The sequence below is a fragment of the Mobula birostris genome, chromosome 11 (genome assembly GCF_030028105.1).
Source record: "Mobula birostris isolate sMobBir1 chromosome 11, sMobBir1.hap1, whole genome shotgun sequence".
Taxonomy (NCBI): domain Eukaryota; kingdom Metazoa; phylum Chordata; class Chondrichthyes; order Myliobatiformes; family Myliobatidae; genus Mobula; species Mobula birostris.
Genome location: NC_092380.1, coordinates 111,211,908 through 111,229,614, shown reverse-complemented (window position 1 = coordinate 111,229,614; position 17,707 = coordinate 111,211,908). Strand labels below are relative to the sequence as shown.

Sequence of the window (17,707 nt, the reverse complement as noted above, 5' to 3'; positions counted from 1 at the left end):
ATAGGTTAACTGGTTAATTTTTAAACACAAGAGATTCTGCAGATGCTGGAAATCCAGAGCAACACACAGAAAATGCTGGAGGAACTCAGTAGGTCAGGCTGCATCTATGGAGAGGAATAAAGGGTCAATGTTTTGAGCTGAGGCCTGATGAAGGGTCTCAGCCTGAAATGCTGACTCTTCATTTCTCTCCATAAATGCAGCCTGTCCTGCTCAGTGTGTGTTACTCTGATGGACTCTCGGTTTGTTATTATGGTACGTCAGCAATGCACCATTATTGTTTCCAGCACAATTCATGCAGTTTCTTACGACGACATTGGCAAATAAAACACACCAGATAATGTTATTGCCATTTTGTTTTATTGTCAAGCGTGGTAACCAGACAAGTTAATATATAAACAAAATTATCAATTTTTCTTTTTTTTCTTTTTATAGAAACTGTAAAATAGGTAAAGTGTGTGTTATACTAATGAAACTCACTCATGCTTCCACTCTCTCCTTCTCTCTCATACACACAATCTCTCTTTCTCACTCTCTCACTCTCATTCTTTCTCACTCTCTCTCACTCTCGCTCTCCCTCACTCTCACTCTCTCTCTCTTTCTCATTCTCTCTTTCTCTCATTCACTCTCTCTCCCTCCCTCTCTCGCTCTCTCTCTCTATCTATCTTTCTCTTGCTCTCTCAGTTTAACAATGAGTTTTCAAAAAACACATCTAACAACATCAAAAAGGAATCTTGGAATATTTCTGCCAAGCTCTTGATCGAATCACTCGAGGCATCAAGAAAAGTACCACAGAACGTAACAAACAATAGGCAAATTAAAACTATTTATTTTAATTATTAAGACTATTGAGTTTCTTTAACTTTATTCTTCTTACCATGAAAGAACAAACAGTAAATGTTATTTTGATAAGGCATCTAAGTCTTGTATAATAAATGAATTCATTTTTATTTTTAAAAAATCTCACACCAACAGCTATGATGCAAAGGTTTTAACACTCTGGAGAAAAATAACATCACACAGTGCATAAAAATTAAAATAAAATGTGCCCACAAGTTAAACAGGCCAGACTTCTTTCTAATCAGCTCGTGAGTACGGGTGCAGGGTGTGTTTGTGTGTGTCTGTGTGTGTGTGTGTGTGTGTGCAAGCGGGTTTATGCCTGTATGTGTGTAGTGATTTTGGAACATTTATAAACATTACAGATATGGAAAGATTTTGTGTCGGAAAAAAATTAAAATACTATTCCGTCACTTCAGAACAAAAAGCAGTGCGTCTATCTGTGAGTGGGAAAGCCAGCCACACCTCCTAACATGGATGGACGTTGCACGCTCGAATCTCTCTCATATCCTTGCAGCTGGTCAGCTGTGCAGTGCGATATTTTCTCTTCACGGCCATGAAACGCTCCTGAATGCCTCCACCACAATACTTGCTACACTCAGACCAGGCAGTCCACGGTTTCATCTTGCATCCTGAACAAACAGCAAAATATAATAATAATAATAATAATAATAATGGTGCTTGGCTATGCCTGTACCTCAGGATTTACCAGCTTGAACTGAGAAAAAAATAACAATAACAATAGTAAGTTATTTATAGAGCGCTTTTCATGCAAATATAGTTCAAAGTGGAAAGTTCAAAATAGGATAAAGTGCAAACAAGAAAATAAAAACAAAGAAAATTAATAAATACATGAAAATAAAGGACAAAAGGTGTTAGTTAAAAACACGGTTAAATAAATAGGGTTTGAGCTGGTGTTTAGAAGTCTGCATCCCTTATAGTTTTAGGCATTAGTTTAGGAGCGTAGTTCAACAAAGCTGAGCTGACAATTATAAGGCCATAAGATATAGGAGCAGAATTAGGCCATCTGGCCCATCAAGTCTGCTCCGCCATTCAATCATGGCTGATGGTTTTTTTAATCTCCTCCTCAACCCCAGTTCCCAGCCTTCTCCCTGTAATCTTTGATGGAGTTACTCAATCAGTTCTTCAGCATTTTGTGTGTGTCCCTGGAGACTGATAGATTCTTGATTGGTTATGGGAGAATGGTGATGGGAATAAAAATCAACCATGATTGAATAGGAGATCAAACTCAATGGGCTAAATGGCCTGATTTTGCTCCTTTATCTTACAATCAAATGGATTCACAATGAAGCAAGCTCAAATATACCTGTATGTTCTGGAATTTTCGGCTCCCCTCTCATCTCTCTGTTCCTTTGCCTTTCCGGAGCTTCCTTTCGACGCCTCTTCTCATCTCCCTGCCTCTTCGTGCACCTCCGGATCTTGCACTTCTTGCGCTGGACGGTCTCCGGGCAAGGTGTCCCGCCAAACTGAGGTTCCACCTTGACCATCCTGGTCCTGATTGTGTGACCCTTGCCGCAAGATTTGTTACACTCGGACCACTCCGACCACTCAGAGACCATGCAATCAGTTGCTAGAATGGAGAAAGTAGCATAACCTAAATATCAGAATCAGAATTTGATATTTCGTACCAGAAGTTTAATAAAGATCCACATTCAGGCTCATTCAGAAAGTCAGGGGGCTTGGAAATCCAGGGAAACTTGGTTGTGTGAATTCAGCATTGGCTTACCTTCAGAGGGCAGAGGATGGTTGTAACTGGAGTGTATTCTGTCTGGAGGTCGAGGACCTGTGGTGTTCTGCAGGGGTCTGTTCTGGGCTTGGCCCAGACAGCATGTCTTTTGAGGAAAGGTTGGACAAGCTAGGACTATTTTCTTTGGAGTGAAGGAAGATGAGAGGTGACCGGATAGAGATGTACAAGATGCTATGAACCATAGATCGAGTGGACGGCTAGACTCTTTTTTCCCAGGGTAGAAATGGTTAATACAAGGGGTATAACTTTAAGGTGATTGGAAGAAAGTAGTTAGAGGTAGGTTTTTAAACAGAGAGGCTGGTAGGTGCATGGAACTTGCTGCCAGGGGTGGTGGTAGAGGCAAATAGAGTAGGGGCACTTAAAAAAAACCCTTAAATCGGCAAATGGATGCTAGAAAATGGAGGACTATGTGGGAGGGCAGGGTTAGACTAATCTTAGAATAGGTTAAAAGGATGGCACAACATTGTGGGCTGAAGGGCCTGACTGCGCTGTATTGTTCTATATTCTATGTTTTAGAATCAAATTTATTATCAGAGACATTTGTCATGAAATTTATTGTTCTGTGGCAGCAGTGCATAAAAATTACTTAAGTTATAATAAGAATATATAGAAAGGCAGTGTGGTAGTGTAGCCGTTAGTATAACGCCATTACAGCAGCAGTGATACGGGTTCAATTCCCGCTGCTGCCTGTAAGGAGTTTGTACATTCTCCCTGCAACTGCGTACAATTCCTTTAGATTCTCCGGTTTCCTCCCACGTTCCAAAAACGTATCGGTTAGTAGCTTGATTGGTCACAGGGGTGTAACTGCACAGCTTGGGCTTGTCGGGCCATGCTCTATCTCTAAATAAATGAATAAATGGAGAAATATAGATAGATGGATAGATAGATAGATAAATGTAGATAGGTGGATAGATAGATTGATAGATAGATAAGCAGATAGATGGATAAGTACAAACCCCATTTCCAGAAAAGTTCGGATTTTTTCCAAAATGCAATAAAAACAAAAATCTGTGATATGTTTATTCACGTGAACCTTTATTTAAGTGACAAAAGTACAAAGAAAAGATTTTCAATAGGTTTACTGACCAACTTAATTGTATTTTGTAAATATACACAAATTTAGAATTTGATGGCTGCAACACACTCAACAAAAGTTGGGACAGAGTTAAAATAAGATTAAAAAGTGCACAGGATATTCAAGTAACACCAGTTTGGAAGACTCCACATTAAGCAGGCTAATTGGTAGCAGGTGAGGTATCATGACTGGGTATAAGAGTAGTGTCCATCAAAGGCCCAGTCTTTGCAAGCAAGGATGGGTCATGGCTCACCCCTTTGTGCCAAAATTCGTGAGAGAATTGTTAGTCAGTTCAAAAGGAACATTTCTCAATGCAAGATTGCAGAGAATTTAGGTCTTTCAACATCTACTGTACATAATATTGTGAAAAGATTCAGAGAATTCAGAGACATCTCAGTGCGTAAAGGGCAAGGTCGGAAACCACTGTTGAATGCGCGTAATCTTCGAGCCCTCAGGCGGCACTGCCTAGGAAACCGTCATGCTACTGTGACAATTATAGCCACCTGGGCTCGGGAGTACTTTGGAAAACCATTGTCACTCAACACAGTCCGTCACTGCATCCAGAAATGCAACTTGAAACTGTATTACGCAAGGAGGAAGCCATACATCAACTCTATGCAGAAACGCCAGCGAGTTCTCTGGGCCCAAGTTCATCTCAGATGGACCGAAGGACTGTGGAACTGTGTGCTGTGGTCAGATGAGTCCACATTTCAGCTAGTTTTCGGAAAAAACGGGCGTCGAGTTCTCCGTGCCAAAGATGAAAACGACCATCCAGATTGTTATCAGCGAAAGGTGCAAAAGCCAGCATCTGTGATGGTATGGGGGTGCATCAGTGCCCACGGCATGGGTCAGTTGCATGTATGTGAAGGTACCATTGACTCTGAGGTGTATATTAGGATTTTAGAGAGACATATGTTGCCATCAAGGCGACATCTCTTCCCGGGACGTCCATGCTTATTTCAGCAGGACAATGCCAGACCACATTCTGCACGGGCTACAACAGCGTGGTCTTGTAGACACAGAGTGCGTGTGCTTGACTGGCCTGCTGCCAGTCCAGATCTATCTCCTATTGAAAATGTATGGCGCATCATGAAGAGGAGAATCAGACAACGGAGACCACGGACTGTTGAGCAGCTGAAGTCTTATATCAAGCAAGAATGGACAAAATTTCCAATTGCAAATCTACTACAATTAGTGTCCTCAGTTCCAAAACGATTAAAAAGTGTTATTAAAAGGAAAGGTGATGTAACACAATGGTAAACATACCTCTGTCCCAACTTTTGTTGAGTGTGTTGCAGCCATCAAATTCTAAATTCGTGTGTGTTTACAAAATACAATTAAGTTGGTCAGTAAAACTACTGAAAATCTTTTCTTTGTACTTTTGTCAGTTAAATAATGGTTCACGTGAATTCACATATCACAGATTTTTGTTTTTATTGCATTTTGGAAAATATCCCAACTTTTCTGGAAATGAGGTTTGTAGATGGTTAAATGGATAGATAGATGGATAGATTGGTAGATGGATAGATAGATATGTAGATAAATAGATAACAAATAAATAAATAAATAAATAAATAGTGTTAAAAAGGGAGCAAAATAGCGAGGTATGGGCTATTTAGAAATCTGATAGTGGAGGAGAAGAAGCTCTTCCTAAATCATTGAGTGCATGTTTTCAGGATCCTGTGCCTCCTCCCTGATGGTAGCAATGAGAAGGGGGCCTACACGATGGATACTGTCTTCTTGAGGCACCACCTTTGGAAAATGACTTTGATGGTGGATGTTGAAGAAATGCAACAAAGGTCAGAAAGATGAAGATTGCAGGTAACTTCCCAAATTCCAGATGTTCTGGCTCCTGTATTATGCAGCTCTCTGGTTTGATATGTTAGTTGGCCACTGGGAATTATCCCTACTGTGAAGATAGGTGGTAGTGTCCAGGAGGTGCTCCACTGATTCTGGGTACACTTCCCACTCTCTCGGTGAAAAGCCAACAATATCAAAGATGCCACCCACCCTGGACATGCCCTCTTCTCTCTCTTCCCATCGAGTTATGGAGAGAGGATGAGCAGACCAGGGCATTATTGACCATTGGTAGGAGAAAAGGGGGTGATCTTACAGAGGTGTATAAGATCATGGGGGCATAGATAGGATGACCACATGCTGTCCTCTTCCTGGGGTTCAGGAATCAATAACTAGAGGGTAAATATTTACGGTGAAAGGGGAGAGATTTAATAGGAACTAGAGGGGCAATTTTTTTCATACAGAGAGAGGTGGTTCAAGGGAATGAGCTGCCAGAGGAAGTGGTTGAGACAGTAACATTAACAGCATTTAGAAGATACTTGGACAAGTACATGGATAGGCAAGATTTAGAGCAGGAGTTCCCAACCTGGAGTCCATGGTCCCCTCAATTAATGGTCGGGGTCTGTGACATAAAAAGGTCGGGAACCTCTGGTTTAGAGGATGTGGACTAAATGTGTGCAAATGGGGTTAGCTCTGATGAGAACCTTGGTCAGCACGGACCATTTGGACTGAAAACTGCTTCCGTGATGGATCATAATAACTTTATTAAGGTCTCAAACACAAGAAAATCTGCAGATGCTGGAAATCCAAATCAACACACACAACATGCTGGATGAGCTCAGCAGGTCATGCAGCATCTATGGAAAAGAGTAAACAGGCAATGTTTCAGGCTGAGCTCCTTGTCCTGATTGATGAAGGGTCTCGGCCCGAAATGTCAGCTGTTTACTCATTTCCGTAGATGCTGCCCGGCCTCTATGAGGGTCCAATTGGCCTGCCTGTGCCTTGCAGGGAACGCAATAGGGACAGGGCAAGGGTTTGGCGGTGTGGAACCAGTACTCACGGCACTCGGGCAGCATACACTTCTCCATCTGCTCCAGCTCCTCGCTGCACTCCCCCACCTCGGCCAGTGACTTCAGCATCCTCCGGCGCACGCGCCTGCCGATGCCACAGGACACGCTGCACTCACTCCAGTCTGACCAGAGGGTCAGCATGCACGGGATGGTCTCTGCAACACAAGGCAAGACTTCAGTCGTAAATACTGCAACACAATTACCATTGTCTAAAGCAGGGGTTCCCAACCTGGGGTCTTCAGACCCTTTGCTTAATGGTATTGCTTCATGGTATAAAAACGTTGGGAACCCCGGCTCTACAGTCATAGAGTCATAGAGTCATAAGAACATAAGAAATAGGAGCAGGAGTTGGCCATCCAGCCCATCAAGCCTGCCCCACCATTCAATAAGATCATAGCTGATCTGTCTGTAAACTCAGCTCCATCTAACTGCCTTTTCTCCATAACCCTTAATTCCCTTACTATGTACAAACCTATCTAACTGTTTCTTAAATATATTTAGTGAAGAAGCCTCAACTGCTTCCCTGGGCGGAGAATTCCACAGATTCACCACTCTCTGGGAAAAACAGTTTCTCCTCATCTCCATCCTAAATCTTCTCCCCTGGATCTTGAGGCAATGTCCCCTAGTTCTAGTCTCACCTACAAATGGAAACAACTTTCCTACTTCTATCTTATCTATCTCTTTCAAAATTTTGTATGTTTCGATAAGATCCCCTCTCATTCTTCTGAATTCCATATAGTCCCAGGGGACGCGATCTCTCCTCGTAGGTTAACCCCTTCATCCCTGGAATCAACCTGGTGAACCTCCTCTGCACTGCCTCCAAAGCCAGTATATCCTTCATCAAGTGTGGAGACCAGAACTGTACACAGTACTCCAGGTGCAGCCTCACCTGTACCCTGTATAGTTGCAGCATGACCTCCTTGCTCTTGAATTCAATCCCTCTAGCAATGAAGGCCAACATTCAGTTTACCTTCTTAATAACTTGTTGTACCTCCAAGCCAACTTTTTGCAATTCATGAACAAACACTCCCAAGTCCCTCTGCACAACAGCATGCTGCAAACTTTCACCATTTAGATAATAATCTGCTCTTCTATTATTCCTTCCAAAGTGGATGATCTTGCATTTACCAATGTTGCATTCCATCTGCCAGATCTTGGCCCACTCACTTAACCTATCTATATCTCTCTGCAGACTCTCCACATCCTCTGTACAATTTGCTTTTCCACTCAGTTTAGTGTGATCAGCAAGTTTTGCTACACTACCCTCAGTCCCCACTTCCAAATCATCAATGTAAATGGTAGACAGCTGCGGGCCCAGCACCAACCCCTGCGGCACCCCACTCACCACTGACTGCCAACCGGAGAAACACCCATTTATACCAACTCTCTGCCTTCTATTGGTTAGCCAATCCACTATCCATGCCAATACACTTCTTCTGACTCCATGCATCCATATCTTATTTATAAGTCTCTTGTGTGGCACCTTATCAAATGCCTTCTGGAAATCCAAGTATATGACATCCACCTGTTCCCCTCTATCCACTACACTCATTATGTCCTCAAAGAACGCCAGTTAGCTTGTCAAACAGGACCTGCCCTTTCTGAGTCCATGCTGTGTCTGTCTAATGGAACCACTCCTTTCTAAATGTTTTGCTATTTCTTCCTTAAGGTAGGACCGATTAGAGATAAAGGTGGGAAGATGTGCCTGGAGGCTGTGGAAGTGAGCGAGGTCCTCAATGAATACTTCTCTTCGGTATTCACCAATGAGAGGGAACTTGATGATGGTGAGGACAATATGAGTGAGGTTGATGTTCTGGAGCATGTTGATATTAAGGGAGAGGAGGTGTTGGAGTTGTTAAAATACATTAGGATGGATAAGTCCCTGGAGTCTGACAGAATATTCCCCAGGCCGCTCCACGAGGTGAGGGAAGAGATTGCTGAGCCTCTGGCTAGGATCTTTATGTCCTTGTTGTCCATTGGAATGGTACCGGAGGATTGGAGGGAGGCGAATGTTGTCCTCTTGTTCAAAAAAGGTAGTAGGGATAGTCCGGGTAATTATAGACCAGTGAGCCTTACGTCTGTGGTGGGAAAGCTGTTGGAAAAGATTCTTAGGGATAGGATCTATGGGCATTTAGAGAATCATGGGACAGTCAGCATGGCTTTGTGAAGGGCAGATCGTGTCTAACAAGCCTGATAGAGTTCTTTGAGGAGGTGACCAGGCATATAGATGAGGGTAGTACAGTGGATGTGATCTACATGGATTTTAGGAAGGCATTTGACTGTTGCAAGGACGTGGCTGGGACGAACCTAAGTGCAGGACACAGAGGCTGAGGCAGAGTCGTTAGGTGTAGCACCACCGCGAACGGGAAGCCAATATCCAGGAGACAATGCGAAGCTTAGAACTAACAGTTCTCAGGAATAGGAAACAAGGTTTACTCTCACAAGAGTCGACCAACGAACTGGCGACTTCTTGCTGTGGTCACAGGGATTTTATCCTGCCGTTTGATGGGAAGCAGGTGTGTGTAGTTAGTGGTACTTGGGTATGATTGGAATCTAAATGAGGTGATCGAGGCCCAAATATTGAGGCAAATGGCAAGGTGGGGGATTGCCAGAAAGGACCATGACATTGACAAGGTTCCACATGGTAGGCTTATTCATAAAGTCAGAAGGCATTGGATCCAGAGAAGTTTGGCCAGGTGGATTCAGAATTGCCTGCAGAAGGCAGAGGGTTGTAGTGGAGGGAGTACATTCAGATTGGAGGGTTGTGACTAGTGGTGTCCCACAAGGATCTGTTCTAGGACCTCTACTTTTTGTGATTTTTATTAACGACCTGGATGTAGGGCTGGAAGGGTGGGTTGGCAAGTTTGCAGACGACAGAAAGGTTGGTGGTGTTGTAGATAGAGTAGAGGATTGTCGAAGTTTGCAGGGAGACATTGATAGGATGCAGAAGTGGGCTGAGAAGTGGCAGATGGAGTTCAACCCAGAGAAGTATGAGGTGGTACACTTTGGAAGGACAAACTCCAAGGCAGAATACAAAGTAAATGGCAGAATACTTGGTAATGTGGAGGAGCAGAGGGATCTGGGGGTACATGTCCACACATCCCTGAAAGTTGCCTCACGGGTAGATAGGGTAGTTAAGAAAGCTTATGGGGTGTTAGCTTTAATAAGTTGAGGGATAGAGTTTAAGAGTCGCGAGGTAATGATGCAGCTCTGTAAAACCCTGGTTAGGCTACACTTGGAGTACTGTGTCCAGTTCTGGTCACCTCACTATAAGAAGGATGTGAAAGCATTGGAGAGGGTACAGAGGAGGTTTACCAGGATGCTGCCTAGTTTAGAGAGTATGGATTATGATCAGAGATTAAGGGAGCTAGGGCTTTACTCTTTGGAGAGAAGGAGGATGAGAGGAGACATGATAGAGGTGTACGAGATATTAAGAGGAATAGATAGAGTGGATAGCCAGTGCCTCTTCCCCAGGGCACGACTGCTCAATACAAGAGGACATGGCTTTAAGGTGAGGGGTGGGAAGTTCAAGGGGGATATTAGAGGAAGGTTTTTTACTCAGAGAATGGTTGGTGCGTGGAATGCACTGCCTGAGTCAGTGGTGGAGGCAGATACACTAGTGAAGTTTAAGAGCCTACTAGACAGGCATATGGAGGAATTTAAGGTGGGGGGTTATATGGGAGGCAGGGTTTGAGGGTCAGCACAACATTGTGGGCCAAAGGGCCTGTAATGTGCTGTACTATTCTATGTTCTATGTTAATGGCAGCTTCAAGCATTTTCCTGACTATAGATATTAAGCTAACTGGCCTATAGTTGTCTGTCTTTTGCCTACATCCTTTTTTAAAAAGTGGCGTGACATTTGCTGTCTTCCAATCCACCGGGACCTGCCCAGAGTCTAGAGAGTTTTGATAAATGATTACCAACGCGTCTACTACAACCTCTACCAATTCCTTCAGCACCCTGGGTTGCATCCCATCAGGACCAGGGGACTTATCTACTTTCAGGCCCTCTAGTTTGCTCGTCATTATCTCTTTAGTGACAGTGATTTTATCGAGGTGCTCACCTCCCATTTCATCCATTACATCCTTCTTTGGCATATTAGACGTGTCCTCCACCGTGAAGACTGACACAAAATAGTCGTTCAACGCCTCAGCCATTTTCTTATCACCCAATATCAATTTCCTGTTATCGTCTTCCAAGGGACCTACGTTGACTTTAGCCACGTTCTTCTGCTTTATATATTTATAAAAACTTTTGCTATCTGTTTTTATATTTTGTACTAATTTACTTTCATACTCTATCTTCCCTTTCCTCATTTCTTGTTCAGTTGTTCTTTGTTGCTTTTTAAAGTTTTCCCAATCCTCCAATCTCCCACTACTCCTTGTGACTTTGTACACATGAGCTTTTAATTTGATACTATCTTTTATTTCCTTAGTTATCCAAGGCTGGCTCTCCCACACTTACTGTCCTTACTTTTGATTGGAATATACTTTTGTTGAGCATTGTGAAAAATCTCTTTGAAAGTATTCCACTGTTCCTCAACTGTCTTACCAAATAGCCTGTGCTCCCAATCCACATTAGCCAACCCCTCCCTCATCCCATTGTAGTCTCCTTTATTCAAGCATAATACACTAGATTTAGATCTAACTACAGAATTTCATCCTCTATCTGAATGCGAAATTCAATCATACTATAATCACTCTTTCCAAGAGGATCCCTGACTACAAGATTGTTAATCTTACCTGTCTCATTGCACAGGACTAGATCTAAGATAGCATTTTCCCTTGTAGGTTCACTAAGATGCTGCTCAAGAAAGTCATCACGGATGCATTCTATGAAGTCCTCCTCAAGCCTTTCTTGACCAACTTGATTCACCCAATCTATGTAGAAGTTAAAATCTTCCATGACAACTGCCGTACCGTTCTTACAAGCCTCACTTATTTTTTGGTTAATCGCCTCTGCCACTGCAATGTTTTTATTGGGCGGCCTATAGACAACACCCACCAGTGATTTTTTTCCCTTTACTGTTCTTAATCTCTGCCCAGATGGACTCAACATTCTGCTCCATAGACCTTATATCGTCTCTCACAATCGCCCTGATCTCATCCTTAATTAAGAGCGCTACCCCACCTCCTCTCCCTTCCTGCCTATCTTTCCGTATTATCTGATACCTTTGGATACTTAATTCCCAGTCATCTCCACCTTGCAACCAGGTTTCTGTAATAGTCACTAAATCATATGCCTTGGTACTGATCTGTGCCACAAGTTCACTGACCTTGTTTCTAATACTACGGGCATTTAGATAAAGTGCCCTTATACTCGTTGTCCTTTTAGAATCTAGTGACCTATGCGATTTTTGCTTTTTACATTTATGCACTCTACTCTTACTTTTTTCTTCACTAACTCTAGCTTTGGTCTCTGCATCACTTCCCTCTTCTTTTTTGTGTGGGTTCCCATCCCCCTGCCATATTAGTTTAAAGCATCCCCAACTGCACTAGCAAACAATCTCCCTAGGACATTGATCCCAGCCCTGCCCAGATGTAGACCATCCAGATGGTACTGGTGCCACCTCCCCCAGAAGTGGTTCCAATGCCCCGAGAATCTGAAACCCTCCCTCCTGCACCACCGCTCGAGCTGCATATTCATCCAATCTATCCTGCTATTCCAACTCTAGCTAGCACGTGGCACCGGTAGAAATCCTGAGATTATTACCTCCTACTCTTTAATTTATCTCCTAGCTCCCTAAATTCAGCTTGTAGGATCTCATCCTGCTTTCTTCCTATATCGTTAGTACCCACGTGCACCATGACAGCTGGCTGCTCACCCTCCCCTTTCAGAATGCCCTGCAGCCCCTCCAGCCTCATAGAGCACTACAGCGCAGAAACAAGCCTTTTGGCCCATCTACTTCATGCCGACCTGATCTTCTGCCTAGTCCTATCAACCTGCACCCAGACTAGAGCCCTCCATATCCCTCCCTATCCCTCCCTGTGCCTGCACATTGTCTCTGCTGGCTTATCACCCTAACTTACCTACTGAGAATTGAAAGGTCTAGATAGAATGGATGTGGAGAGAATGTTTCCAATAGTGGTGGCGTCTAGGACCATGGAGCACAGCCTCAGGAGACAAGAACGCTTCTTTATAACAGAGATGAGGAGGAATTTCTTTAGCCAGAGGGTGGTGAATCTGCGGAATTCATTGCCACAGACGGCTGTGGAGGCCAAGTCATTGGGTATATTTAAAGCAGAGGTTGATATGTTATTGATTATTAAGGGTATCAAAGGTTACAGGGAGAAGGCAGGAGAATGGGGTTGAGAGGAATAATAAATCAGCCATGATGGAATGGTGAAGCAGACTCAATGGGCTGAATAAAAAATTCGACATAAATAATTTAAATATAAGTAAATATTGATAAGTTAAAATGGACATCATGGGCTCGTTAGGCCAAAAGAGCCTGTTACTGTGCTGCATCTGTAAATAATATTTTTTTAATTAATAATAAGCTAGGAGAATGGGTTTGAGAGAGAAAATAAATCAAATGTGATCAAATGGTGTAGCAGGCACGATGGGCCGAATGGTGCTTCTATGTGTTTATGGTCTAGATTACTCTTGCCTTATTGCACTTCCACAGAGGTGTCTGTGAGCAGGAACCCAGGGCATGCCTCGGTACTTACGGCAATCGGGCATCTCGCATTTCTCTGTCTGAACCGTGTCCACCTGGCATGTAGATCCATCCGATGGGTGCATCTTGATCAACCTCTGCCGGCTCCTGGTGCCCATGCCACAGCTTGTGCTGCACTCCTCCCACTCTCCCCACTCTGTCACAAAACAGGTGTTCGATGCTGTCACCGGGGCAGGAAGAGGAGATCTGTCAGTGAGCCAGCGTTGCAGTGTCCCATTACCCACAGCTCAGTCCCGACCCCCACCACACAACCTTCACCACCAAGCTCCTGGAACCATGAACCACCTCCACACTCATTTCAAGCAGTTCTCACAGCTCCCCTCAGGCAGGAGGTACAGAAGCCTGAAGTCCCACACCTCCAGGTTCGAGAACGGCTGCTTCCCTTCAACTCTTCGGTTCCTGAACCCACTGCACAACACTAATCTCTAAAGTTTAGCAACGCTATGACCACTTTGATAACAGTGATCATTTTTGTTCTAATTATGTTCTTTCTGGTAAAAACATGTATAATTTATTTTTATAAAATTGTTTGTGCGTGTATGTTTCTGTTTCTGTGTGTGTGAGTGTATGATAGTGCATGCTTGTGTGTTCATGAGTGTGTGTGTCTGAGTTTGAGAGGGTGTAAGCGTGTGAGTGTTATTGTGTGCGTGAGAGTGTGTGAGAGAGAGTGTGAGTGCATCTGTGTGTGTTAATGTATCTATGTAAATGTATGGACGAGGGTGTGTGCACATATACTGTATTGTGTGTGTGTGAGAGAGAGTGTGTGCAAGTGTTATTGTGTGTATGTAAATGTGTGTGTGAATGTGACTGAGCCTGTGTGTGACTGTGAGCACATGTGTAAGTGAGAGAGCACCTAACTCTGTATGAGTGTGTCTGTGAGTGAGTGTGTGTGTGTGTGTATGAGAGAATGTGTGACTATGTCAGTGTGTGTGTGTAAGAGAGAGTGTGTGACTATGTCAGTGTGTGTGTGTATGTGTGTGTGTCTGTATGTGTGTCTGTGAGTGAATGAGTGTGTGTGTGTATGAGAGAGTGTGTGACTATGTCAGTGTGTGTGTGTGTGTGCGTGTGTGTGCGTGTGTGTGTGTGTGCGTGCACATGCACAGGTCACTGCAAATCTCTGTCACTTCCAATCCTTCGCTAAGTGTGGAAGCAGCCTTGATGCTCAGTCTAGCTCCAGCCCACGATGCCCTTCCCCTGTCAATGCACCTACAGCATTGCTTGTTGACAGTGCACTTCTCAGTCTCCTCCGTAGGCAGGGTGCAGGCAGAGCCGTCCTCCGGGTACTGCTTGATGTACCGCTCCCGAGACCTCATTCCCATTCCGCAGGAGAGACTGCAGGGAGACCAGCTGATCCACTCCGACATCATACACGTCGAAGCATCTGGAAAGCATAGAGGATCATAAACCATTAGACATGGGAGCAAAGTTAGGCCATTCAGCCCATTGAGTCTGTTCCACCATTCCATTATGGCTGATTTATTATCCTTCTCAACCCCATTCTCCTGCCTTTTCTCCATAACCCCCTGACTAATCAAGAACCTATCAACCTCCACTTTAAACATACTTCTTCTGTGACAACAAATTCCACAGAATCACCAACCTCTGACTAAAGATATTCCTCCTCACCTTTGTTCTACTGGACATCCCTCTATTCTGAAGTCACATCGCAGATGTAAGAAAACCTTCTGTGCAGGAGATATGTAGATAAGTTAACTGAATGGGCGAGAGAATTGGAAGACAATAATGAGAGGAAACAACACACACAAAATGCTGGAGGAACTCGAGCAGAGCAGGCAGCATCTATGCAAAGGGCTGAGTCCCTTCATCAGGTCTGAAGTTAGAGTGAGAAGGTTGGGGGAGAGGGGGAAGAAGAAACACAAGGTGATGGGTGAAAATGGGTGGAGAGGGAGGGGTGAAGTAAAGAGTTGGGAAGTTGATTGGTGAAAGAGATACACGGCTGGAGAGAAAGGAATCTGATAGGAGAGGACAGAGACTATGGAAGAAAGAAAAGGGGGAGGAGCACCAGAGGCAGGTATTAGACAGGTAAGGAGATAAGGTGAGAGAGGGAAAAGGGGATGGGGAATGGGTAAGGTGGGGGGGGGAGGGGTGGCCATTACTGGAACGTTTGAGAAATTGAGGCTGGAGGCTACCCAGATGGAATATAAGGTGTTGCTCCTCCAACCTGAGTGTGGCCTCATCACCTCCTATCTGGTTCCCCCTTCTCCCGCCCTGCATCTCTTGCTCCAGTCAGCTTCCCTGCACATTACTTCACCTCTCTCCCCCTCCTGGTTTCACCTTTCACCTTGTGTTTCTTCCTCCCCCTCCCCCACCTTCTAACACCTTCTCCCCATCATTTTTCCTCCAGTCCTGATGAAGGGTCTCAGCCCAAAACGTCTGCCATACACTTTTCCATAGGTGCTGCCTGGCCTGCTGAGTTCCTCCTGCATTTTGTGTGCTTTGCTCGGATTTCAAGCATCTGCAGATTTTCTTTTGCTAATAATGAGAGGAAAAGAGATGTGACCTACATTGGGACGAGGAGCAAAAGAAATCTTTTTATTTTGCTTTTTCCCCTTGGGGTAGCAGTGACCAATGCCAGAATCAGAATCAGGGTTACGGGGAAAAGGCAGGTAAGTGGAGATGAGTCCATGGTCAGATCAGCCATGATCTTTGTCACATGGTGTGAGCAGAATTATCTGCAACTTAATGTGAAAATGACTAAGGACCTAGTGGTAGACCTGAGGAAGTTAAGGTACCTGTGACCCCTGTTTCCATCCAGGGGGTCAGTGTGGACATGGTGGAGGACTATAAATACCTGGGGATACGAATTGACAATAAACTGGACTGGTCAAAGAACACTGAGGCTGTCTACAAGAAGGGTCAGAGCCGTCTCTATTTCCTGAGGAGACTGAGGTCCCTTAACATCTGCCGGACGATGCTGAGGATGTTCTACAAGTCTGTGGTGGCCAGTGCTATCATGTTTGCTGTTGTGTGCTGGGGCAGCAGGCTGAGGGTAGCAGACACCAACAGAATCAACAAAGTCATTCGTAAGGCCAGTGATGTTGTGGGGATGGAACTGGACTCTCTGACGGAGATGTCTGAAAAGAGGATGCTGTCTAAGTTGCATGCCATCTTGGACAATGTCTCCCATCCACTACATAATGTACTGGTTGGGTACAGGAGTACATTCAGCCAGAGACTCATTCCACCAAGATGCAACATAGAGCGCCATAGGAAGTCATTCTTGCCTGTGGCCATCAAACTTTACAACTCCTCCCTTGGAGAGTCAGACACCCTGAGCCAATAGGCTGGTCCTGGACTTATTTCATAATTTACTGGCATAATTTACATATTATTATTTAACTATTTATGGTTTTATTACTATTTATTATTTATGATGCAACTGTAACGAAAACCAATTTCCCCCGGGATCAATAAATTATGACTGTGACTATGACTATGACTATCTTATTGAATGGCGGAGCTGGCTCGACGGGCCAGATGGCTGACTCCTGCTCCTATTTTTTAATGTTCTTATGTATGCTCTTATCACCAGAATATGCTGTGAAATTAGTTGTCTTTGTGGCAGCAGTACAATGCAATATATCATAATAGAGAAAAAAAACTGTGAATAAGCTCTCTGCAGCTTATTTCAATCCTGTGCCATAGCCACCCCCTCCCTCCGTATCAGACAGTGATGCAGCCAGTTAGGGTGCTCTCCACAGTAAATCTGTGGATATTTGTGAGTGGACAGAGGACATGGTTTTAAGGTGATGGGAGAAAGGTATCGGGGAGGATGTAAGAGGTAGGTTTCTTTTCCATGGACAGTGGTGGGTGAGTGGAATGAGCTGCTCAGGAGTTTTCCACTGAGTTGGAGGGGGGGTCTACAACTAGAGGTCATGGGCTAACAGTGAAAGGTGAAATGTTTAAGGAGAACATGAGGGGAAACTTTTTCACTCAGAAGGCGGTGAGAGTGTGGAACGAGCTAGCAGCACAAGTGGCGTGTGCCTGCTCGATTTCAAAGTTTAAGGGAAGTTTGAATAGGTACATGGATGGCAGGGATACGGAGGGCAATGGGATTACTGGGTCCGGGTAATTGGGACAGGGCAGTTTAAATCGTTCAGCACTGACTAGGTGGGCCGAATGGCCTGTTTCCAATGGTGGTAGAGGCAGGTACACGAGGAATATTTAAGAGACAATTAGACAGGCACATGGAATGTTAGAAAAATGGAGGGTTCTGAGCTGTGTAGGAGGTAAGCTTTTGACTGATCTTTAAGTAAACTAAAAGGATGGCATAAAGTCAAGGCTGAAGATCCTGTACTGTGCTATACTGGGCTGTATGCTCTAAGTTCTGAATTGTCTCTCCTGTGTGTTATGTTCTACCTCTTGTAAAGTGGCCACTGAGCTTAAACAAGCATCAGTCCCCACTAACATCTTAACTACATTCTACAGAGGCGTGGTTGAGAGTGTGCTGACCTTTAGCATCA

At 44.2% G+C, this 17,707-nt stretch overlaps 1 protein-coding gene across 1 annotated transcript in view; it reads right to left on the bottom strand.

Annotated features, from left to right (window-relative positions):
* Nucleotides 1-349: 349 nt before the first annotated feature.
* LOC140205308 (spondin-1-like) overlaps nucleotides 350-17,707 on the bottom strand; it is a 346,180-nt gene continuing 328,822 nt past the window's right edge. The window contains exons 12-16 of the mRNA XM_072272839.1: nucleotides 14,434-14,604; nucleotides 13,216-13,383; nucleotides 6,535-6,699; nucleotides 2,162-2,425; nucleotides 350-1,466 (exon numbers count right to left, since the gene is read on the bottom strand). Of these exons, the coding sequence (XP_072128940.1) occupies nucleotides 1,303-1,466; nucleotides 2,162-2,425; nucleotides 6,535-6,699; nucleotides 13,216-13,383; nucleotides 14,434-14,604 (932 nt within the window). The 3' untranslated portion in view covers nucleotides 350-1,302. The remainder of the gene's footprint in view (nucleotides 1,467-2,161; nucleotides 2,426-6,534; nucleotides 6,700-13,215; nucleotides 13,384-14,433; nucleotides 14,605-17,707) is intronic.